Source organism: Thalassophryne amazonica, chromosome 13 (genome assembly GCF_902500255.1).
Source record: "Thalassophryne amazonica chromosome 13, fThaAma1.1, whole genome shotgun sequence".
Taxonomy (NCBI): domain Eukaryota; kingdom Metazoa; phylum Chordata; class Actinopteri; order Batrachoidiformes; family Batrachoididae; genus Thalassophryne; species Thalassophryne amazonica.
Window position 1 is genome coordinate 97,177,307 of NC_047115.1, and position 25,353 is coordinate 97,202,659.

The 25,353-nt window shown below is 43.5% G+C and overlaps 1 protein-coding gene across 1 annotated transcript in view; it reads right to left on the reverse strand.

The window, feature by feature from the left end:
• Positions 1-11,474: 11,474 nt before the first annotated feature.
• LOC117523216 (heterogeneous nuclear ribonucleoprotein L-like) overlaps positions 11,475-25,353 on the reverse strand; it is a 203,418-nt gene continuing 189,539 nt past the window's right edge. Inside the window, exons 13-14 of the mRNA XM_034184670.1 lie at positions 20,187-20,285; positions 11,475-11,575 (exon numbers count right to left, since the gene is read on the reverse strand). Coding sequence (XP_034040561.1) covers positions 11,520-11,575; positions 20,187-20,285 — 155 coding nt within the window. The 3' untranslated portion in view covers positions 11,475-11,519. The remainder of the gene's footprint in view (positions 11,576-20,186; positions 20,286-25,353) is intronic.

Genomic DNA, 25,353 nt, shown 5'->3' on the forward strand with positions numbered 1-25,353 from the left:
AAACTGTCACGTGGTCTTCCAGGCGAGTGTCGCGTGTTGGTTGCCCCGATTTTCATCTTCCAGGCAGCGACCCGTCCTCTTAATGGCCCTGAGTACAGTCTTCCAGGCGAAGCGCAGATGTGAGAAAAGCTTTTAAAGAGTATTTAATCAAAAATAAAAATCAACAGATGTGTTTGGGATATAAAATTTGAGCATATGCTCCTTGATTTTGTTGGAAGTTTAATCAGGACAGAGGACTAAAACAGAACGTTCCAACTGAGCCTTTACCTCTCTACAGCGACACCTAGTGGCCAAATGCCAGTTTCAGTTAGAAATAAAAAGTGACGTTAAAAAGAAAACGTAGAATTCCAAAAAACTGAGTGTATCTGTATTCATCAATGCGTTTTATATTGTTTTATATGATGTTTGTATGAAGAGGAATTTCATTTGTAGGAATGTTTATTTGTCAAAGTACATCAACATCACGTGACGTCAAAACTGCAGCAATCAGAGATCAATGACAGGAACCACAGAGCCCTGAGGTCAATCACAGGAACCACTGAGCTCAGAGGTCAATCACAGGAACCACACAAGCTCCGATGCCAATGATAGGAACCGCAGAGCTCTAAGGTCAATTACAGGAACCACAGAGCCCAGAGGTCAATCACAGGAACCACAGAGCCCAGAGATCAATGGCAGGAACCACAGAGCCCAGAGTTCAGTGACAGGAACCACAGAGCTCAGAGTTCAATGACAGGAACCACAGAGCTCAGAGGTCAATCACAGGAACCACAGAGCTCAGAGTTCAGTGACAGGAACCACAGAGCCCAGAGTTCAATGAGAGGAACCAGAGCTCAGAGTTCAATAACAGGAACCACAGAGCCCAGAGTTCAATGGCAGGAACCACAGAGCTCAGAGTTCAATGACAGGAACCACAGAGCCCAGAGTTCAATGACAGGAACCACAGAGCCCAGAGTTCAATAACAGGAACCACAGAGCCCAGAGGTCAATCACAGGAACCACACAAGCTCCGATGCCAATGATAGGAACCGCAGAGCTCTAAGGTCAATTACAGGAACCACAGAGCCCAGAGGTCAATCACAGGAACCACAGAGCCCAGAGATCAATGGCAGGAACCACAGAGCTCAGAGTTCAATGACAGGAACCACAGAGCCCAGAGTTCAATGACAGGAACCACAGAGCCCAGAGTTCAATGGCAGGAACCACAGAGCTCAGAGTTCAATGACAGGAACCACAGAGCCCAGAGTTCAATGACAGGAACCACAGAGCCCAGAGTTCAATAACAGGAACCACAGAGCCCAGAGGTCAATCACAGGAACCACACAAGCTCCGATGCCAATGATAGGAACCGCAGAGCTCTAAGGTCAATTACAGGAACCACAGAGCCCAGAGGTCAATCACAGGAACCACAGAGCCCAGAGATCAATGGCAGGAACCACAGAGCCCAGAGTTCAGTGACAGGAACCACAGAGCCCAGAGTTCAATGACAGGAACCACAGAGCTCAGAGTTCAATGACAGGAACCACAGAGCTCAGAGGTCAATCACAGGAACCACAGAGCTCAGAGTTCAGTGACAGGAACCACAGAGCCCAGAGTTCAATGGCAGGAACCACAGAGCTCAGAGTTCAATGACAGGAACCACAGAGCTCAGAGTTCAATGGCAGGAACCACAGAGCCCAGAGTTCAATTACAGGAACCACAGAGCCCAGAGGTCAATCACAGGAACCACAGAGCCCAGAGATCAATGGCAGGAACCACAGAGCCCAGAGTTCAGTGACAGGAACCACAGAGCCCAGAGTTCAATGACAGGAACCACAGAGCTCAGAGTTCAATGACAGGAACCACAGAGCTCAGAGGTCAATCACAGGAACCACAGAGCTCAGAGTTCAGTGAGAGGAACCACAGAGCCCAGAGTTCAATGAGAGGAACCACAGAGCTCAGAGTTCAATAACAGGAACCACAGAGCCCAGAGGTCAATCACAGGAACCACACAAGCTCCGATGCCAATGATAGGAACCGCAGAGCTCTAAGGTCAATTACAGGAACCACAGAGCCCAGAGGTCAATCACAGGAACCACAGAGCCCAGAGATCAATGGCAGGAACCACAGAGCCCAGAGTTCAGTGACAGGAACCACAGAGCCCAGAGTTCAATGACAGGAACCACAGAGCTCAGAGTTCAATGACAGGAACCACAGAGCTCAGAGGTCAATCACAGGAACCACAGAGCTCAGAGTTCAGTGACAGGAACCACAGAGCCCAGAGTTCAATGAGAGGAACCAGAGCTCAGAGTTCAATAACAGGAACCACAGAGCCCAGAGTTCAATGGCAGGAACCACAGAGCTCAGAGTTCAATGACAGGAACCACAGAGCCCAGAGTTCAATGACAGGAACCACAGAGCCCAGAGGTCAATCACAGGAACCACAGAGCCCAGAGATCAATGGCAGGAACCACAGAGCCCAGAGTTCAATGACAGGAACCACAGAGCTCAGAGTTCAATGACAGGAACCACAGAGCTCAGAGGTCAATCACAGGAACCACAGAGCTCAGAGTTCAGTGACAGGAACCACAGAGCCCAGAGTTCAATGAGAGGAACCAGAGCTCAGAGTTCAATAACAGGAACCACAGAGCCCAGAGTTCAATGGCAGGAACCACAGAGCTCAGAGTTCAATGACAGGAACCACAGAGCCCAGAGTTCAATGACAGGAACCACAGAGCCCAGAGTTCAATAACAGGAACCACAGAGCCCAGAGGTCAATCACAGGAACCACACAAGCTCCGATGCCAATGATAGGAACCGCAGAGCTCTAAGGTCAATTACAGGAACCACAGAGCCCAGAGGTCAATCACAGGAACCACAGAGCCCAGAGATCAATGGCAGGAACCACAGAGCCCAGAGTTCAGTGACAGGAACCACAGAGCCCAGAGTTCAATGACAGGAACCACAGAGCTCAGAGTTCAATGACAGGAACCACAGAGCTCAATCACAGGAACCACAGAGCTCAGAGTTCAGTGACAGGAACCACAGAGCCCAGAGTTCAATGGCAGGAACCACAGAGCTCAGAGTTCAATGACAGGAACCACAGAGCTCAGAGTTCAATGGCAGGAACCACAGAGCCCAGAGTTCAATTACAGGAACCACAGAGCCCAGAGGTCAATCACAGGAACCACAGAGCCCAGAGATCAATGGCAGGAACCACAGAGCCCAGAGTTCAGTGACAGGAACCACAGAGCCCAGAGTTCAATGACAGGAACCACAGAGCTCAGAGTTCAATGACAGGAACCACAGAGCTCAGAGGTCAATCACAGGAACCACAGAGCTCAGAGTTCAGTGAGAGGAACCACAGAGCCCAGAGTTCAATGAGAGGAACCACAGAGCTCAGAGTTCAATAACAGGAACCACAGAGCCCAGAGGTCAATCACAGGAACCACACAAGCTCCGATGCCAATGATAGGAACCGCAGAGCTCTAAGGTCAATTACAGGAACCACAGAGCCCAGAGGTCAATCACAGGAACCACAGAGCCCAGAGATCAATGGCAGGAACCACAGAGCCCAGAGTTCAGTGACAGGAACCACAGAGCCCAGAGTTCAATGACAGGAACCACAGAGCTCAGAGTTCAATGACAGGAACCACAGAGCTCAGAGGTCAATCACAGGAACCACAGAGCTCAGAGTTCAGTGACAGGAACCACAGAGCCCAGAGTTCAATGAGAGGAACCAGAGCTCAGAGTTCAATAACAGGAACCACAGAGCCCAGAGTTCAATGGCAGGAACCACAGAGCTCAGAGTTCAATGACAGGAACCACAGAGCCCAGAGTTCAATGACAGGAACCACAGAGCCCAGAGTTCAATAACAGGAACCACAGAGCCCAGAGGTCAATCACAGGAACCACACAAGCTCCGATGCCAATGATAGGAACCGCAGAGCTCTAAGGTCAATTACAGGAACCACAGAGCCCAGAGGTCAATCACAGGAACCACAGAGCCCAGAGATCAATGGCAGGAACCACAGAGCCCAGAGTTCAGTGACAGGAACCACAGAGCCCAGAGTTCAATGACAGGAACCACAGAGCTCAGAGTTCAATGACAGGAACCACAGAGCTCAGAGGTCAATGACAGGAACCACAGAGCTCAGAGTTCAGTGACAGGAACCACAGAGCCCAGAGTTCAATGGCAGGAACCACAGAGCTCAGAGTTCAATGACAGGAACCACAGAGCTCAGAGTTCAATGGCAGGAACCACAGAGCCCAGAGTTCAATTACAGGAACCACAGAGCCCAGAGGTCAATCACAGGAACCACAGAGCCCAGAGATCAATGGCAGGAACCACAGAGCCCAGAGTTCAGTGACAGGAACCACAGAGCCCAGAGTTCAATGACAGGAACCACAGAGCTCAGAGTTCAATGACAGGAACCACAGAGCTCAGAGGTCAATCACAGGAACCACAGAGCTCAGAGTTCAGTGAGAGGAACCACAGAGCCCAGAGTTCAATGAGAGGAACCACAGAGCTCAGAGTTCAATAACAGGAACCACAGAGCCCAGAGGTCAATCACAGGAACCACACAAGCTCCGATGCCAATGATAGGAACCGCAGAGCTCTAAGGTCAATTACAGGAACCACAGAGCCCAGAGGTCAATCACAGGAACCACAGAGCCCAGAGATCAATGGCAGGAACCACAGAGCCCAGAGTTCAGTGACAGGAACCACAGAGCCCAGAGTTCAATGACAGGAACCACAGAGCTCAGAGTTCAATGACAGGAACCACAGAGCTCAGAGGTCAATCACAGGAACCACAGAGCTCAGAGTTCAGTGACAGGAACCACAGAGCCCAGAGTTCAATGAGAGGAACCAGAGCTCAGAGTTCAATAACAGGAACCACAGAGCCCAGAGTTCAATGGCAGGAACCACAGAGCTCAGAGTTCAATGACAGGAACCACAGAGCCCAGAGTTCAATGACAGGAACCACAGAGCCCAGAGATCAATGAGAGGAACCACAGAGCCCAGAGTTCAATGACAGGAACCACAGAGCCCAGAGTTCAATGACAGGAACCACAGAGCCCAGCGATCAATGACAGGAACCACAGAGCCCAGAGGTTTATCCCAGGAACCACAGAGCTCAAAGGTCAATCACAGGAACCACAGAGCCCAGAGATTCATCCCAGGAACCACAGAGCTCAGAGATCAATGGCAGGAACCACAGAGCACTGAGGTCAATCACAGGAACCACAGAGCCCAGAGATCAATGGCAGGAACCACAGAGTTCATGTATAATCTCTGAACCAGAACCTCTCTGTGGTCTGGTTTGGTTCAAGATGAGGTGTGTGTTGTTGTGGACAAGTACAACCACTGGTGTTTACCTGGATGCTCCGCCCCTTCCTGTAGTCTCCGCCCTCCCAGCAGTGAGTCTAATAAAAGTGGGCAGGATTTTCCTTTTTTTATTTTATTTGCTTGAACATAGTATATACAACGAGACAAATCAGTTCAAAATACAAAATATAACAACAAAACACAGTGTCAATTAACTTTTTAACAAGACACCATGAAATAAAGCGAAGGAAAATAAACTTTTACAGAAAATCTACCATCTAAATTAAAGTGACATACTTCCGAAGATTTTTATTTTTTTATTTGTTACAAGTTTGAGAGACTCAAAATAATCAATCAACTTGAAACCATTTAAAGCACAGGCTTGTATGGGGACATTTGGATTTATGGATTTGAAACTTCCCCAACAAGATAAAGAATGTTAAGTTTAAGTTATATCTTTACATTCAAAATAGGTGAAAATATTTTTTCCTTAAATAAAAATATCATGAGACATTTTACACAATATTTAATTCTCAAGGTCCTTCCAGAAGGCGACATTACTGTACGTATGATGTTTTTGTACACATATGATGTATCTGTAGAATGTTTTTTTCCCAGATGAAATGCAGATATGAATGAATGAATCTATCAGACTTAAAAATGTACACATTACTTTTCATGCCATTTTCTCTAAAAAATAAATGTCCAAGGTTTATTATTATCATGTTAATCAAGAAATTATCTTATCTGAAGCACAACAACAGATAAGTTGTGGTTTTAATTCACAGCAGAACATCAAATATTTAAAACGTTGGAACACCAGCGTGTATTTGTAAGGATTTTTCTTTTGTAAAGCGCCGTGTGTAAAGGATCAGGAACTCTCTGACGTTCCTCTGACACACATTTCTGCACTTTGCTGCCTTCTGTGTTTTGGGCGGATGCCTCGTTTCTACTGGCTGTGCAAATATACGTCCTCGTGCACCGTGGTGAACCGTGGACTTGTGCTGCATTCAGAACCCTCAGACAGCCGGAAAGACCCGACATAAAAAAAATTCCTACTTCCAGAAAAAGGTGTTTTCATGAAGTTACATTACGCTGGAAATTTGAGTCAACTACTGAGCCTACCCCACCGCAGAGCCAGGCTAATGTTATCTATAGGGACAAACAAAATCATAAAAGACATTTTTGCTGACATGGTGCTGCTAACTTAACTGTACAGATAGCATGCAAATATATCATATAGACGTAGTGTCTGGTTTAAAAAAATGCACGTACGTGTACGTCTGACTTTCATTTTGTGCTTCCGGTCATTAACGCACACTGCTGTCTACGTCATGTCACCATCTGCTGTTATTTATGCTTTAATTCTGAGTAAATCACTCAAAACGTTCAAGAACCCAACCAGCAAAATTTTAAAATGCTCATCTTAGTACTTGTTGTCTGGGATTTTAGTAAATCGGGGTCATGCTGTACAGTAGTGTTCAGAATAATAGTAGTGCTATGTGACCTATGTCTATTATTAGACTCTATTGGCTTTGCTCAAAAAGTAAATGAGTCCACCCACCACTTTAATCATATCTTAGATCTTGTTGTGACTTATGGTGTGGAAATAGAAGACTTAACAGTATTCCCTGAAAACTCCCTTCTGTCTGATCATTTCTTAATAACATTTACATTTACTCTGATGGACTACCCAGCAGTGGGGAATAAGTTTCATTACACTAGAAGTCTTTCAGAAAGCGCTGTAACTAGGTTTAAGGATATGATTCCTTCTTTATGTTCTCTAATGCCATATACCAACACAGTGCAGAGTAGCTACCTAAACTCTGTAAGGGAGATAGAGTATCTCGTCAATAGTTTTACATCCTCATTGAAGACAACTTTGGATGCTGTAGCTCCTCTGAAAAAGAGAGCTTTAAATCAGAAGTGTCTGACTCCGTGGTATAACTCACAAACTCGTAGCTTAAAGCAGATAACCCGTAAGTTGGAGAGGAAATGGCGTCTCACTAATTTAGAAGATCTTCACTTAGCCTGGAAAAAGAGTCTGTTGCTCTATAAAAAAGCCCTCCGTAAAGCTAGGACATCTTTCTACTCATCACTAATTGAAGAAAATAAGAACCCCAGGTTTCTTTTCAGCACTGTAGCCAGGCTGACAAAGAGTCAGAGCTCTATTGAGCTGAGTATTCCATTAACTTTAACTAGTAATGACTTCATGACTTTCTTTGCTAACAAAATTTTAACTATTAGAGAAAAAATTACTCATAACCATCCCAAAGACGTATCGTTATCTTTGGCTGCTTTCAGTGATGCCGGTATTTGGTTAGACTCTTTCTCTCCGATTGTTCTGAGTTATTTTCATTAGTTACTTCATCCAAACCATCAACATGTTTATTAGACCCCATTCCTACCAGGCTGCTCAAGGAAGCCCTACCATTATTTAATGCTTCGATCTTAAATATGATCAATCTATCTTTGTTAGTTGGCTATGTACCACAGGCTTTTAAGGTGGCAGTAATTAAACCATTACTTAAAAAGCCATCACTTGACCCAGCTATCTTAGCTAATTATAGGCCAATCTCCAACCTTCCTTTTCTCTCAAAAATTCTTGAAAGGGTAGTTGTAAAACAGCTAACTGATCATCTGCAGAGGAATGGTCTATTTGAAGAGTTTCAGTCAGGTTTTAGAATTCATCATAGTACAGAAACAGCATTAGTGAAGGTTACAAATGATCTTCTTATGGCCTCGGACAGTGGACTCATCTCTGTGCTTGTTCTGTTAGACCTCAGTGCTGCTTTTGATACTGTTGACCATAAAATTTTATTACAGAGATTAGAGCATGCCATAGGTATTAAAGGCACTGCGCTGCGGTGGTTTGAATCATATTTGTCTAATAGATTACAATTTGTTCATGTAAATGGGGAATCTTCTTCACAGACTAAAGTTAATTATGGAGTTCCACAAGGTTCTGTGCTAGGACCAATTTTATTCACTTTATACATGCTTCCCTTAGGCAGTATTATTAGACGGTATTGCTTAAATTTTCATTGTTACGCAGATGATACCCAGCTTTATCTATCCATGAAGCCAGAGGACACACACCAATTAGCTAAACTGCAGGATTGTCTTACAGACATAAAGACATGGATGACCTCTAATTTCCTGCTTTTAAACTCAGATAAAACTGAAGTTATTGTACTTGGCCCCACAAATCTTAGAAACATGGTGTCTAACCAGATCCTTACTCTGGATGGCATTACCCTGACCTCTAGTAATACTGTGAGAAATCTTGGAGTCATTTTTGATCAGGATATGTCATTCAAAGCGCATATTAAACAAATATGTAGGACTGCTTTTTTGCATTTACGCAATATCTCTAAAATCAGAAAGGTCTTGTCTCAGAGTGATGCTGAAAAACTAATTCATGCATTTATTTCCTCTAGGCTGGACTATTGTAATTCATTATTATCAGGTTGTCCTAAAAGTTCCCTAAAAAGCCTTCAGTTAATTCAAAATGCTGCAGCTAGAGTACTGACGGGGACTAGAAGGAGAGAGCATATCTCACCCATATTGGCCTCTCTTCATTGGCTTCCTGTTAATTCTAGAATAGAATTTAAAATTCTTCTTCTTACTTATAAGGTTTTGAATAATCAGGTCCCATCTTATCTTAGGGACCTCGTAGTACCATATCACCCCAATAGAGCGCTTCGCTCTCAGACTGCGGGCTTACTTGTAGTTCCTAGGGTTTGTAAGAGTAGAATGGGAGGCAGAGCCTTCAGCTTTCAGGCTCCTCTCCTGTGGAACCAGCTCCCAATTCAGATCAGGGAGACAGACACCCTCTCTACTTTTAAGATTAGGCTTAAAACTTTCCTTTTTGCTAAAGCTTATAGTTAGGGCTGGATCAGGTGACCCTGAACCATCCCTTAGTTATGCTGCTATAGACGTAGACTGCTGGGGGGTTCCCATGATGCACTGTTTCTTTCTCTTTTTGCTCTGTATGCACCACTCTGCATTTAATCATTAGTGATCGATCTCTGCTCCCCTCCACAGCATGTCTTTTTCCTGGTTCTCTCCCTCAGCCCCAACCAGTCCCAGCAGAAGACTGCCCCTCCCTGAGCCTGGTTCTGCTGGAGGTTTCTTCCTGTTAAAAGGGAGTTTTTCCTTCCCACTGTAGCCAAGTGCTTGCTCACAGGGGGTCGTTTTGACCGTTGGGGTTTTACATAATTATTGTATGGCTTTGCCTTACAATATAAAGCGCCTTGGGGCAACTGTTTGTTGTGATTTGGCGCTATATAAAAAAATTGATTGATTGATTGACCAAAAAGATTAATCCAGGTTTTGAGTATATTTCTTATTGTTACATGGGAAACAAGGTACCAGTAGATTCTCACAAATCCAACAAGATCAAGCATTCATGATATGCACACTCTTAAGGCTATGAAATTGGGCTATTAGTAAAAAAAAAAGTAGAAAAGGGGGTGTTCACAATAATAGTAGTATCTGCTGTTGACGCTACAAACTCAAAACTTTTGCTTTTTTAGCAATCCTGTGAATCACTAAACTAGTATTTAGTTGTATAACCACAGTTTTTCATGATTTCTTCACATCTGTGAGGCATTAATTTTGTTGGTTTGGAACCAAGATTTTGCTGGTTTACTAGTGTGCTTGGGGTCATTGTCTTGTTGAAACACCCATTTCAAGGGCATGTTCTCTTCAGCATAAGGCAACATGACCTCTTCAAGTATTTTGACATATCCAAACTGATCCATGATACCTGGTATGTGATATATAGGCCCAACACCATATTAGGAGAAACATGCCCATATCATGATGCTTGCACCACCATGCTTCACTGTCTTCACTGTGAACTGTAGCTTGAATTCAGAGTTTGGGGGTCGTCTCACAAACTGTCTGCGGCCCTTGGACCCAAAAAGAACAATTTTACTCTCCTCAGTCCACAAAATATTCCTCCATTTCTCTTTAGGCCAGTTGATGTGTTCTTTGGCAAATTGTAACGTCTTCTGCACGTCTTTTTTTAACGTCTTTTATTTAACAGAGGGACTTTGCGGGGGATTCTTGCAAATAAATTAACTTCACACAGGCGTCTTCTAACTGTCACAGCACTTACAGGTAACTCCAGACTGTCTTTGATCATCCTGGAGCTGATCAGTGGGTGAGCCTTTGCCATTCTGGTTATTCTTCTATCCATTTTGATGGTTGTTTTCCATTTTCTTCCACGTGTCTCTGTTTTTTTTGTCCTTTTTAAAGCATTGGAGATCATTGTAGATGAACAGCCTAGAATTTTTTGCACCTGTGTATAAGTTTTCCCCTCTCCAATCAACTTTTTAATCAAACTACGCTGTTCTTCTGAACAATGTCTTGAACGTCCCATTTTCCTCAGGCTTTCAAAGAGAAAAGCATGTTCAACAGGTGCTGGCTGCATCCTTAAATAGGAGACACCTGATTCACACTTGTTTGTTCCACAAAACTGATGAACTCTGACTGAATGCCACACTACTATTATTGTGAACACCCCCTTTTCTACTTTTTTTTACTAATAGCCCAATTTCATAGCCTTAAGAGTGTGCATATCATGAATGCTTGGTCTTGTTAGATTTGTGAGAATCTACTGAATCTACTGGTACCTTGTTTCCCATGTAACAATAAGAAATATACTCAAAACCTGGATTCATCTTTTTAGTCACATAGCACTACTATTATTCTGAACACTACTGTATGCTACAATGTTTTAAATGCTTTTGTGTGTACAAAGATATTTCTTGAAATGGTGCCGTGTTTTGAAAACAACAAACAAAAAGATGGTATAGGGAAAGTTCCATCTCCATGTGGACGGGGCTTTGAGTTGTCCACACGTCTGACACGTGCACACACAGGTGGCGTTTGTTTGATCACCGATCGGCTTTCCTCATCACATCAAAAAGAAATACAGTGAAGGACAAGAGCACAAACTACAGCATAGATACCATCCAGCCATCAATTGATGTACACACACACACACACACACACACACACACACACACACACACACACACACACACACACACACACACACACACACACACACACACACACACACACACACACACAGCTGATGAAAGCAAACAGTAAGATGGTTCTTGTGAAGTCCGACATGGTTTCAGGTTTTGTCCTCGTCTGGACAGACTTTGTGTGTCTCCTGGTCCTGCAGACGTCTTCACAGATGAGAGGAGGTGGAGAAACAGAGTTTCAGGGTGTACGGGTTGGACCCATCTAAAAGAAAACACGATTAATGAAACTCAGAGCGGAAACACAAACACGGAAACAAAAAGTCTGAGCAGTGAAAATTTCACAGTCATTTCCTCCTTGTATCAGATAAAAGTCCACCTTTGCGTTTTCAAAGCTGTTTTGAGGGGGACTGTGCCGGGTCGAGCCATTTGTCTGTGCTGACCCTGGGTTAATGGGCTGTCATAGGTCAAAGGTGACACTGGTATTCATGTGTTCAACATTTGTTTTTTTGTTTTGTTTTTTTTTTTTGTTGTTTTTTTAAACTGTTTATTTGTACATTTCATTTCTGTCAACAATTCAAAGGAATCAAACAACAACAACTGTGTGGGGTGCTGTTCCATTACATTTATAATTCTACAGTAAATTATATTATTTGACAGGTCATCTTTCAAGCTTTACTTATATTTATGCCATTTAGACCAACGTTTTACAAAGATATGACCTCTAAATCGAAGACTAAAAGTTAATTGCTCCATCAGATAAATGTCCTCTATTATGTTTAGCCACCGTTCGATCTGTGGGGGGGTGGGGGGGGGGGGGCAGTTCCTTGTCATTGTTTTCTTTGATGTGATTATGAGGATTTTAAGGATGTACTTGTCTTCTTTAAGAACTGTCTCTGTGGGTATCAGACCCAGGAAGAAGATCTCTGGGTCCTTAGGGATAACATGGGCCATAATACAGTCCATCATTTCAAACACACTTTCCCAGAGTAGTTTTAGTTCTGTACATGTCCAAAAGATATGAGAGTGATTGGCATTTGAGTGACCACAGTGTCTCCAACACTGGTGAGGCCCCTGGAATTTGCTTATTGTATGAGGAGTAATAAAAAAAGTACCAGACTTTTCCACCCAAATTCCCTCCATCTTTTAGAGCTAGTTGATGTTTGTTGTGTGTTGTGCATTGTAAGCCAATCACTCTCTGACAATGCACTCTTCAGCTCCTTTTCCCATTTAGATTTTACATATGATGTATTGTTTCCATTTCAGCTTGTAAGCCTCTATAAAGCTTAGACACTGTTTTGGGGGGTAGACATTTGTAAGCTGAAAAAACTCACAAGATCTATAGTGGGACAGGATGCACCTTTACTCATTTCTTTGTCACAAAAATTATGCACTTGTAAACACCTAAACAAGTCCTTATTTTCCAAATTAAATTCAGTTTTCAATTTTTCAAATGACTTAAAGGTGCCTCCCTCCACAAACAAACACAAGGCTGTTATACCCTTTTCAATCCAGCCCAAAAACTGTGGGTCCAACCTATGAGGTGGGAACCGTTGAGAGAAAGGAGGTCATGTCAAAATTTTTATTTCCTTTGCCAAATTGTATTTTTGGACAACATCATGCCAAATCAAAAATGTGTTTTTTACAATACAATTTCCTTGATTACTAATCTTTATTTTTTCTCCTAGCTGTGATTGGGGTGGGGAGTCTCCCATCCCTGACTCAATTTGTTTCCACTGAGCATCAACTTCAAGAGAGTACCAACCAACTATGTATCTCAAATGGGCTGCAAAATAGTACTTCAGGTTGGGGAGAGCAAGGCCCCCATGATTCATATCGATTTGGAGCATTTCAAATTTTATCCTTGGCCTAGCTTCTGCCCAAATAAATCATGATATTAATTTATACCAAAAATTAAACTGTGAATCAGGAATTCTAAGTGGTAGTGACATAAAAAGGTATAGAAATCTGGGCAGCAGATTCATCTTCACAATTTCTATCCTTGAACTAAAATCAAGGGTCAGTGAGGTCCAGCGAATTACGTCCTGTTGAACTGAGTGTGAAAGTTTGTCAAAATTTAAGGTGAAGCGGCTATTGAAGTCCTGAGAGATGTAGATGCCTAGACACTTCAGCTTTTTTGCATCCCATTTGAGTTTATAGTTTTATTTTATAAAGTTTCTTGGGGAGTAGTTAAGTGTTAGAATTTGTGTTTTTGTTGTATTTCTCTGATAACCAGAAAGGTGCCCAAATTCTTTCAATATTGTCATGAGTTTAGGGAAAGATTCTTCTGGGTTCTGAAGATAAGCAATATTATCGTCTGCAAAAAGGGCTATTACATGTTCACTGTTCCATATGGTGATTCCCTTTAGTTCTGCATTTTGCCTTATTGCCTGAGCCAGGGGTTGTATGAACAAGGCAAAAAGGGCGGGGCTAAGTCCACATCCCTTACACGTACCTCTGTACATTTGAAAATTAGTGGTTCGAACCACTACTGTCCATTTATTTTTATCTTGGCCACTGGATTACTGTATAATGACTGTATAAAAGCAATAAATTTTCTATTAAATCCCAAACGTTCCAATACTTTGAATAAAAAGGACCAACGGACATCGTCAAAAGATATTTCTGCGTCAAAGCTTGGACGTACTGCGCTAAGTTTCTGATTGTTTGCTTCCTCTATAATATGTAGTGTTCGTCGAATGCTGTCATGAGTTTGCTGGCCCTTTATAAATCTGGTCTGGTCTTCATGTATTAATTCTACCTAGTGGTTTTCTAATCTTTTGGAAATTATTGATGTAAATAGTTTGTAGTCTCCGTTTAGAATAGAGATCGGGCAATAAGATTCACAAAACTCTTTATTTTTACCCTCTTTAGGTATGACTGATATGGGTGCCTCTCGCCAAGATGGTGGCATTTCAGTACTATCAAGAGTCCAATTGAAAGATTAAGCAGAGGCGGGGCAAGTTCCTCTTTAAACAGTTTGTACCACTCACTTGAAAATCCATCACTACCAGGGCACTTGTTATTTCTTAAATTATTAATTGCACTATCCAATTATTTTCTCGTTATGGGTGTGGCTAAAGCTTTATTCTGTATTAACCCTATGGATGGTAGGTCTAAAGATGAGAGGTATTGACTAATTCTGCTCCCTTTTATTTGTGTTGGGCTCAAATAGTGATTTATAGTATTCTCTGAAGATTGTGTGAATTTGTACTGGATCATAGGACAATTTACCTGTTGAGGAGTCTCTAATTTTGAGGATGGCATGTTTTAGCTCTTGTTTCCGGAGGTGTCTCTCTACCATTTTCGTTGCTTTTGAGCCTGAAGGTTTGCTTGCAAAATCTCAATTTCCTTTCCAGCTGCTCCTCCATATAAATTTTAATTTTGTTCTTAGTTATCTTTATTTCATTGATTAAGTGTTGGTCCCCATTGTTTTGTTGAAATTGCAATTCCAGGTTTCTAAGATCTTTTTCTAAGTGATCGTGTGTTGCCCTTTTAGTCTTCTTTAAATATGCAGTTCTTGAGATCAGCTTACCCTCATTACTGCTTTGACAATATCCCAAACCATGGGACGTCTAACCTGCCCATTATCATTGACTCCTATGCAATCTGTAATTTCCTTTTTTATCTCCTCTATAGTGGACTCTTTATTTGGTATACTTAGTTTCTTTTAATATATTAAGATCCTTGGATCTATAGGACTTTTGTCTCTTGCAACTCGTAGTGTCCATAGAAAAATTTAGAATTGTATTCCAATCTCCACCACAAATTAGGATCCCTTCGCTCATTGTTATTATAGTATCAAAAAGAGACTTAAGGAAATTCCTGTCAGATTCTGGAGGAACATACACATTTACTAATGTAGTCAGAGTGTTATCTATCTTTCCTTTAACTATTGTATATCCACCCTCCTTATCTCCGAGCTCAGCGAGCAGCTCAAAATTTACTGAGTTAGAAATTAGAGTTGCTATGCCTCTCTGCCTGCTATTGCTGCAGGAACTACAACCCCAATTCCAGTGAAGTTGGGATGTTGTGTAAAATGTAAATAAAAACAGAATACATTGATTTGCAAATCCTCTTCAACCTATATTCAATTGAATACACCACAAAGACAAGATATTTAATGTTCAAACTGATAAACTTTGTTTTTGTGCAAATATTTGCTTATTTTAAAATGGATGCCTGCAACATGTTTCAAAAAAGCTGGTACAGTGGTACAGTAGTGTTCAGAATAATAGTAGTGCTATGTGACCAAAAGATTAATCCAGGTTTTGAGTATATTTCTTGTTACATGGGAAATAAGGTACCAGTAGATTCAGTAGATTCTCACAAATCCAACAAGACCAAGCATTCATGATATGCACACTCTTAAGGCTATGAAATTGGACTATTAGTAAAAAATGTAGAAAAAGGGGTGTTCACAATAATAGTAGTGTGGCATTCAGTCAGTGAGTTTGTCAATTTTGTGGAACAAACAGGTGTGAATCAGGTGTCCCCTATTTAAGGATGAAGCCAGTACCTGTTGAACATGCTTTTCTCACTGAAAGCCTGAGGAAAATGGGACGGGGGGGCTCTGTTGTTGTATTTTGCACTTCATAATGCGCCACACATTTTCAATGGGCGATTCTCTGAATCTTCTGATTATATTATGGACTGTAGATGATGGAATCCCTAAATTCCTTGCACCTGAACGTTGAGAAACATTGTTCTTAAACTGATGGGCTATTTTTTTCACGCAGTTGTTCACAAAGTGGTGATCCTCACCCCATCTTTGCTTGTGAACGGCTTAGCCTTTTGGTGATATTCCTTTTATACCCAATCATGACACTCACAATTAGTGTCCTCAGTTCCCAAACACTTATTGAGTGTTGTTAGAAGGAAAGGTGATGTAACACAGTGGTAAACATACCACTGTCCCAGCTTTTTTGAACCGTGTTGCAAGCATCCATTTCAAAATGAGCAAATATTTACACAATGGTTGTATAATACAAGTTTGAATAACCAAAACATTTGAATTTAGCATGTTCTTTTTTTTGACAAATGTGTTTCCTGCAAAAAAGGCCACATGTGCTTCATCTTTTTTCAATTTTTCCAGTAATCTCTTTCTTTTAGTTGGGCATCCCAGACCATTTATACTTACAGAAAGTATTTTCAAGGTATTTAACATTTAGTCGTTAGGACAAAAGTAATTGCAAAGGACACCCCACAAACATAAGTGAACAGTAACAAACCGAGTGAAAGCAGCATTTTGACTTCCAAAACAAAAGGAGACCTCGCTCCTCTTTAAAGGCCCTGTTAGTGGGCCGAAGCGAAGGCTTCTTGGGAGGAGAGGGGGCCCAGAAGGACCGCTATTGTGTATATAAACATAAGCATTTCCATCCTTATGTCCAACGTATTTCAAATACACTGGAAAAAAGCCGGTTCTCCCACCTGATTATTGACTGAGAAGGGGCCAGGGTGGTGTTGAATAAAGGTAGAGGTGCCTCACTCTTAATTCACCGGGTCTCTCTAGAAGCCCTGTAGTTTAACCTTCGCTCTCCGTGAAACTGCAAGACTGTTATTTCCCACTAACTGCCAGCCCAGAAGCTCTCGGGGACGCAACAGTGCAGTCGTCCCTTCTTCAGCAGGGGCGGGTTCCTCCATCTGGAATCCGCGCCTCCTTAACACGCTGTAAACATCCTAGGCATTCTTGTATATGCGAGTGCCAGATTCCCAGTGGATCCTCATGTTAGTAAACAGAATTTGGAAACGTATGTTCTTCTCCTTGAGTATTTTCTTTATAGCGATGTACTCTTTGCGTTTCTTAACGATCTCTGCTGGGTAGTCGTGGTCGAAATAAATTAATCTGTGGCCCACCTTAATTGTCTTTTTCCATGCTTCCCTCAAGACCATTTCTTTAGTTGAATATTCCTGAAAGTAAATGACGACAGGTCTCGGTGGTGCCTCCGGTGGGGGTTTGTTCACCAGGGAACGGTGCGCACGCTGGATTTTCAGATTAAAATCCTTGGGTATTTGCCACTGGGTCTTCAAGAATGTGCTGATAAACTGTGGCATGGGATTTGTCTCTTCGCCCTCTGGCATTCCAAAAATGCGAATGTTATTCCGTCGCGACCGTGATTCCAAATCAGTAAACTTTTTCTGGAGGCTTTTCTGCTCCTCCAGATGTACTCAGTGCCACTGTCACCTCCTCTACCCAGGTCTCGAGCTGATTTACCCTGGACTCCGCCTCATCCATCCGCTCAGACACACCTTGCACACTGCTAGCAATGTTATCCAGCTTGCAGTTGATTTCCTTTGTCAGTTTGTCCATATTATGTTTGCTCTCCTCCTGAATCTCTGCTTTCAGATCCATTATGGTGTTGAGTATCTCCGAATCAGATGCGCTGTTAGCATTAGCTTGATTCACCTGAGAATTAGCTTTGGTGGTCAACATGCTTTTCTCCTGGGATTTTGGCATCTTCATACGTCTTTTATGGCCTGGTTTAAACTTTATCTCTTCATATTATAGAGTATGTCGAATAAAGTCCATACTAGCGAGTTTCGAAGGGATGTTTAGATGTAGGGTGGGAGAGGCTCCTCCGTGCAACTGGTTACTCCATGAGCGAGTGCGGAAACCCGCTAGTCATGTTTTTTAATGTTTTTATTGTTTTGTCTGTCTTGTGTCTGTTTTTCTTTTAATGTTGTGTATCTATCTTTTTAATGTTATTCAGTAGGAGTGTGTCATGGTGACCACATGAATTTCCTACTTGTGCATAATAAAGTTTACCTTGACCTAGAACATGGTTTTTGTCATTTGTTGCTGTCAGTGTTTATCCAATGGTCTGTTTCCATGTGATCCCTTTAATTCTTGGGGGGGGGTGTCTGCACCAAAATGCTGGTGCAATATTAAAATAGTGTACATTCTTAACTTCATGAACCAGCTGTGTCTCACACTACAGAGAAACACGCAAACAAGAGGAAAAAACACAAAAAGTGATGGACCATGTGTCTGTGTCACAGAGCCGCTACCAAGGATTTGTGCATCAGGGAGCTCCTTTTATGCTGATGACTCTGCACTTGTTGCAAACGAGCTTGAGGATCTACACAAAACATCTTGGATCGGTTCATCTATGCAGCAGACATGTTTGGTCTAAAAATGAACATATCAAAGACATAACTGGTCTATCAACCCCTTACAGAGTTCTTCAACAGGACTACTGAGTCACAACTAGTGACAGCAGAGTAAAGGCCCATACATGAGCATGCTTTTTCTTCACGCAATAGCACAAAAGCTGGACGCCGTTCTCTGTTCTACAGGCTGCCACGTGCTCTGCACTGGACGCTGCATAAATAAAACAATTATTTTGTGGCAGATTAATCATTTTTTTCTGCAAATTGGCTGTTGAAAACGGCTCTAATCACTTCCAGAATCACAAAGGAGGCTGCAGCCGGAGCCGTTCACACACGCGCCGAACAAGCTGCAGAAAGCATTTTGAGCCGTCTGAAAATGTAATTATTTGTCTTGTTTACATTGTCATGTCTTGATAAAACAGCTGCATGGTCTTTCCTTCTTGTGTGCAGCTGTTAAAGTATTTATTTTTATGTTTGTAACAAATTTAACTTCTCGTTATAATCGTTCAGATGAGCTGTGCTCTTATGCGATCTGCTGATGTCACCACTCGCTCTGTTCACCTCTTTACTCCACTTGACGAGCTGCATGTCGTGTTGGAGATTAGATTGTACCACATAGCATGACATTTGTGCGTGAAAGATTTTTTGAACATTTCAAAATTCTCTGTGCACAATAGCAGGCATCGGCGCCCCTCTGGCGTCCTGTCTGCACCCGTTAAAGATGACTTTACTCTCCAGCACGACACAGGTCGTGATGTGTCGTGAAGCAAAGGCAGGCTCGTGTCAGTGGGTCTTAACCAGTACTAATTCTGCCGACTTTGAGGTTGAACTTGGAATACTGTCAACTACAAAAGCTTTTGGTTCCCTTAAAAAATGTCTTTGGAATTGCCATGACATTGGTCACAGCATGAAAGTGAAAGTCTACAAGGCTGCTATCCTTCCCGTCTCCTCTATGCCACCCAGTTGTTGACCCTATACCACAGAAACATCACATGGCCCTGACCAGAGCAGAACTTCGTCATCTAAGTTCCATCCTGCATATCAGGTGGCAAGAGCGCATTCCTGATGTGGAGGTTCTACGTTATGCTGACCCTGTCAGTTTTGAGGCCCTCATCATTACATCATAACTGCACTGGGCTGGTCATGTTCTTCCAATGGATGACACTCGACTACCAAAGACAGTATTTTATTTTGAGCTGAGGCAGGGGAAGAGAAGTCAAGATGGGCAAAAACTGATTTAAGGATGCACTAAAAAGGCACTTGAAGAATGCTGGCATCTCACCCGACACATGGGAGGAAGAAGCAATGCAGCACAATACATGGAAGTCTAAACTCAAACCAGCCACTGTAGCAATAAAAGAGAAACATGCCAGAAAAGAGTACGAGGAAGAATTCGAAAGACGCTACTTTTCCACCTCCTCAAACGAAAATCCAACTGATGCTACAGCTCAAGAGCAGCCCTTATAGCCCACATGAGAGCCCGCCTACGCGAACAACTTCAAACCTGGGAGTCATCATTGACTCAGATGGACTGCAGAAGAAGAAGAAGGAGAAGTGTGTGCATCTGACAGGTTCTCCTGTCATTCTGTGTGAGTATGAATCTATTTGTGTGTATGCAGCCATGTCATAGACTGGAAGCCTGTCCAGGGTGATGCCTGCCCCTTGTCCAATGACCACTGGGACCCCACAACCCTTAACTGGAATATGTGGGTTTAGAAAATGAATGAATGAATGAATGAATGTGTTGACTACGAGGTCAGACTCACTGGGAATCCTGATCTGGTAGTGGTTCAGAACCGTCAGGACCTCGACAGCTTCGGTCTTACTGTCAAACTCCAACAAACCAGAGATGGTCTTCGAGGAAGCTGCATCATGTGGGAGAGGAAGTGAGACCGCACGTGTCAGATAAACCGGAGTCATGCAGCACACAACACACTGATTAGCATGAATCTCATGAAGCATTCACAATGGTGGCAGAAAAACCACCACAGCGGTTGTTAGAGCAGAGTCATGTAGATTTTCTCAATGCTAATGTCACAGACAATAATTTACTTAATTAAAAGATACAACAGTTTTAGTTTTGTTTAGTTTTAGTGTTCAGCACAGCATTATATTAAAACAAGAAGCCCTGACTTTGATGGTAGCTTAAAAAAAGGATATAGATTAATAGGATATAGATTAATTCCTTTCTATAATATCACAGATTATTCACATTTATCTGATTAAAACCAGGTGACTCTGTCAATCAATCAATCAATTTTATTTATATAGCGCCAAATCACAACAAACAGTTGCCCCAAGGCGCTTTATATTGTAAGGCAAAGCCATACAATAATTACGTAAAAACCCCAACGGTCAAAACGACCCCCTGTGAGCAAGCACTTGACTCTGCACTTAAATAATCCAGCTCTTGCTGTCCATTTTTCCTCCTCCTTAAAGGACATGTCACACGTTTTTTAATGTCTCAGTTAGCAACACAACATTAAAGTATTCATGATTACAAGTCTCTCCGCACACATGCACATGCACTCATAATTAGTGGTCTCTGATGTTTTTATTGTTCTCTCTGAGCAAATTAACAGGTACATTTCCAGAAAACGTCTCACTCTGCAATTCTCGGTGTGTGACGTACATCTTAGCAAAACAGAAATATCCCGATGGCTGACAGAGTGAAACAAATGTGGTTATGTCCAGTAATGAAGCTTCAAGCTTTTATTTGTGTTATGTGTCGACGCGGGTTGAGGAGCGGACCTGCGTCTGACTGAACCCAGCGCTAAAATAACCAGAAAGCGGTTCCAATAACAAAACAATTTATTTTCCCCCTTTTGTGCAATACTCTTTGTACAAACATAAAACGCGTCTGTCTGGCGGAGTGAAGGACGGCGCGCTCTCCAGCGCCCAAAGGGATCGAAGCCCGGCGCCTCTGGACCCACGTTCACCGCCAAACACCCCCCAGGTGGACACGACAAACCGACTCTGTGAAGGATAGAAAAGGTGAGGTAAGTCAGCAGCTACAACTAATATCCTTCAAAGGCACACACTATCAGCTACACATTCAGGTCTGAATTTAAGCTTTATGTAAATGAGCAGCCTCTCACAACAGGTGGAGGATCATCTGTCCGCACGCCACAGCCGTGAGAAGCAAGCTGCACAACTCTCATCAATATTCACATATACTGCGTAACAAAATACCAAATTACTGTTAACAATTATTCAGACAATCAAATCACCTCTGATGTGTGCTGACAACATGTGTCCCTCACCCATCCTCCTTCACAGGCACGATGTGTCAAACCCAGGCGCGGTCCTCAGCGTCTCACAAACGAACGTCACAAGGTCGAGTTCCCGGCAATTCTGCTTGAATCACACATGGCTTAAATGCAGAACGCCATCTCATTATCTGCTTCAGCTGAAAGTCTTTAAGGTTGCACATGAGCATCATCCACAGGTGCTGCATATCACGTTGATGAGGGTGAAGGACTCTTCTGCCAGCACCTTCTCCACAGACAATAAATCAGTTTTGCATACCACCTGGAGAGCAAAGAAAAGAAAAGAACACCAAAATGTCCAGCCAAACCCCCCCAACACACAACAATTTGAAAGTGATGCCTCGGATTTACAGAGGAGACAACACACTTCACCACGAAACTCTTAACTTTTTCAGAGTCTGTTGGATTTTGGAGCCAAAAGGGTTGTAACCTTGCTGTTTGTGTCACAGGATGCAGGTTTACTGCCACCATGTGCATGGATGTGGACTGTCTCCACTACACTGTTTATACAGACTGCCTGGACACGCAGATGTATGTCTTATATTGGAGAAACTCAGAAGACGCTATTTTCAGGAGATAACAGACTATCTAATGTGCCACAATCGTGACGGAATTTGATCTGAAGGCAGAGCTGTGATTGGATATTATGCATGTGCATGCACGATCAGAACCTGAGGACGAGTGGAACTTGAAAATGATCTCTGGCTGTCGATCCGAGTGAGGACAAGCGGACCCTTTACTTGGCTGGCAATTGCGTCACGATGCGTGCGTGTGTGGGGGCTTCACTGATGTGGAATTTTTATTTGGAAATCTTTACAACTGGGTGAGTGGCATGTTCGGTTTTTTCATATTTTGCTTTGTGTCACTTTCAATGGAGCTTTCACTCACTCATCACTCATCTTCACCCGCTTTTCCGGGTTCGGGTTGAGGGGGCAAGAGCTCCAGCAGGGGACCCCAGACTTTCCCTTTCCCTGTGCCACAATGACCACCTGTGACTGGGGGATCCCGAGGCGTTCCCAGGCCAGTGTGGAGATATAATCTCTCCACCTAGTCCTGGGTCTTCCCCGGGGTCTCCTCCCAGATGGACGTGCCTGGAACACCTCCCTTGGGAGGCACCCAGGAGGCATCCTTACCAGATGCCCAAACCACCTCAGCTGGCTCTTTTCAACGCAAAGGAGCAGCGACTCTACTCCGAGCCTCCCACGGATGACCAAACGTCTCACCCTATCTCTAAGGGAGACACCAGCCACCCTCCTGAGGAAGCCCATTTCGCCGCTTGTACCCGCAATCTAGTTCTTTCAGTCATGACCCAACACTCATGACCATAGGTGAGAGTAGGAACGAAGACTGACCAGTAGATCGAGAGCTTCACCTTTTGGGTCAGCTCCCTTTTCGTCACAACAGTACGGTGGAGCGAATGCAATACCGACCCTGCTGCGCTGATTCTCCGGCCAATCTCACGCTCCATCGTCCCCTCACTCGTGAACAAGACCCTGAGGTACTTGAACTCCTTCACTTGGGGCAAGGCCGTATTCCCTACCCGAAGTAGGCAATCCATCGGTTTCCCACTGAGAACCATGGCCTCAGATTTAGAAGTGCTGATCCTCATCCCAGCCGCTTCACACTCGGCTGCAAACTGCTCCAATGAGTGTTGGAGGTCACCAGCCGATGAAGCCAACAGGACCATATCATCTGCAAAAAGCAGTGATAAGACCGTGAGCCCACCAAACCGGAAACCCTACTCCCCCTGACTACGCCTCGATATCCTGTCCATGAATATCATAAACAAGACTGGTGACAAGGTGCAGCCCTGGAGGAGGCCAACCTCCACTGGAAACGAGTCCGACTTACTGCCGAGCACCCGAACACAGCTCTCGCTTTGCGAATACAGAGATTGGATGGCCCTGAGAAGGGACCCCCTCACTCCTCACTCCATACTCCCGCAGCACCTCCCACAGTATCTCCCAGGGTACACGATCATACGCCTTCTCCAAGTCCACAAAACACATGTAGACTGGATGGCCATACTCCCAGGCACCCTCCAGGATCCTTGTGAGAGTAAAGAGCTGGTCGGTTGTTCCACGACCAGGAACCCGCATTGTTCCTCTTCAATCAGAGGTTAGACTATTGGCCGAACCCTCCTTTCCAGCACCCTGGAGTAGACTTTACCAGGGAGGCTGAGTAGTGTGATGAAAGTAAAATTTTTATTTTACTTTGAGTGAGAGAGAGAGAGAGTGTGTGCGTGTGTGTACACAGCATGGTTTTAACGCAGAGCTCAGCTGTTTTATTGCCACTGTGAACATGGATGTGAAATATCACAGATCTAATCATCCATATTCATGAATGCAGAGTACTGAAAAGGACCCCCAATTTAGGGCCCATTCACACATAACACGATTGAAGCCGACTAGCGCACAAAGGAGGAATTGCATGCCATTCCTGAAAAATCGGATCACTTGCGAGCTGGATGTGAAATTTGTGTAAGTGCCCCCACAAGTGTGGCGTTGCAAAAAGCAACACATGTGGCATGCACGTATATTGCATGAGTGCGCTTGTGTCACGCCCCCCCACATGTGTTGGGAGGAGTGGGGTTGGGGCACTTGCATAAAATGCTCATATGTATGTACAGACATGATCACATGGGGGCTGGACAGCCACGTCTGAGTGCACACAGCACAGCAAGCCGCCTCCCAGCTGCTCACCAGAGACTCACTGACAGCTACAAATGAGGGCTCAGTGCACACGACATGTCACAGAGAGCACAGCCAGGACAGGTATATTAATAAGTACTACACTACCTACATACACAATTACATAACAAATAACTAAAATAAAAAAGATCAGATAACACAGAAACTGAATGACACATTGGTGTGTGTGCGCTGAACTGACGGGAGCGCGGCAACCGACAGCAGCACCTGTTGAGATCTCTGGTTCTGGATGTACCAGCCGGAGAATACATACCATGTTTGGACGAGCATGACCTTACAACTGTCCACTGTGACGTGCGTGTATCTGCTTGCTGTCCTCAAGTGGACATACATTAAAACATACACTCAACAAAAATATAAACACAACACTTTTGGTTTTGCTCCCATTTTGTATGAGATGAACTCAAAGATCTAAAACTTTTTCCACATACACAATATCACCATTTCCCTCAAATATTGTTCACAAACCAGGCTAAATCTGTGAAAGTGAGCACTTCTCCTTTGCTGAGATAATCCATCCCACCTCACAGGTGAGCCTTAGACTGCCCACAATAAAAGGCCACTCTGAAAGGTGCAGTTTTATCACACAGCACAATGCCACAGATGTCGCAAGGGAGGGAGGGAGGGAGCGTGCAATTGGCATGCTGACAGCAGGAATGTCAACCAGAGCTGTTGCTCGCGTATTGAATGTTCATTTCTCTACCATAAGTCGTCTCCAAAGGCGTTTCAGAGAATTTGGCAGTACATCCAACCAGCCTCACAACCGCAGACCACGTGTAACCACACCAGCCCAGGACCTCCACATCCAGCATGTTCACCTCCAAGATCATCTGAGACCAGCCACTCGGACAGCTGCTGAAACAATCGGTTTGCATAACCAAAGAATTTCTGCACAAACTGTGAGAAACCGTCTCAGGGAAGCTCATCTGCATGCTCGTCGTCCTCATCGGGGT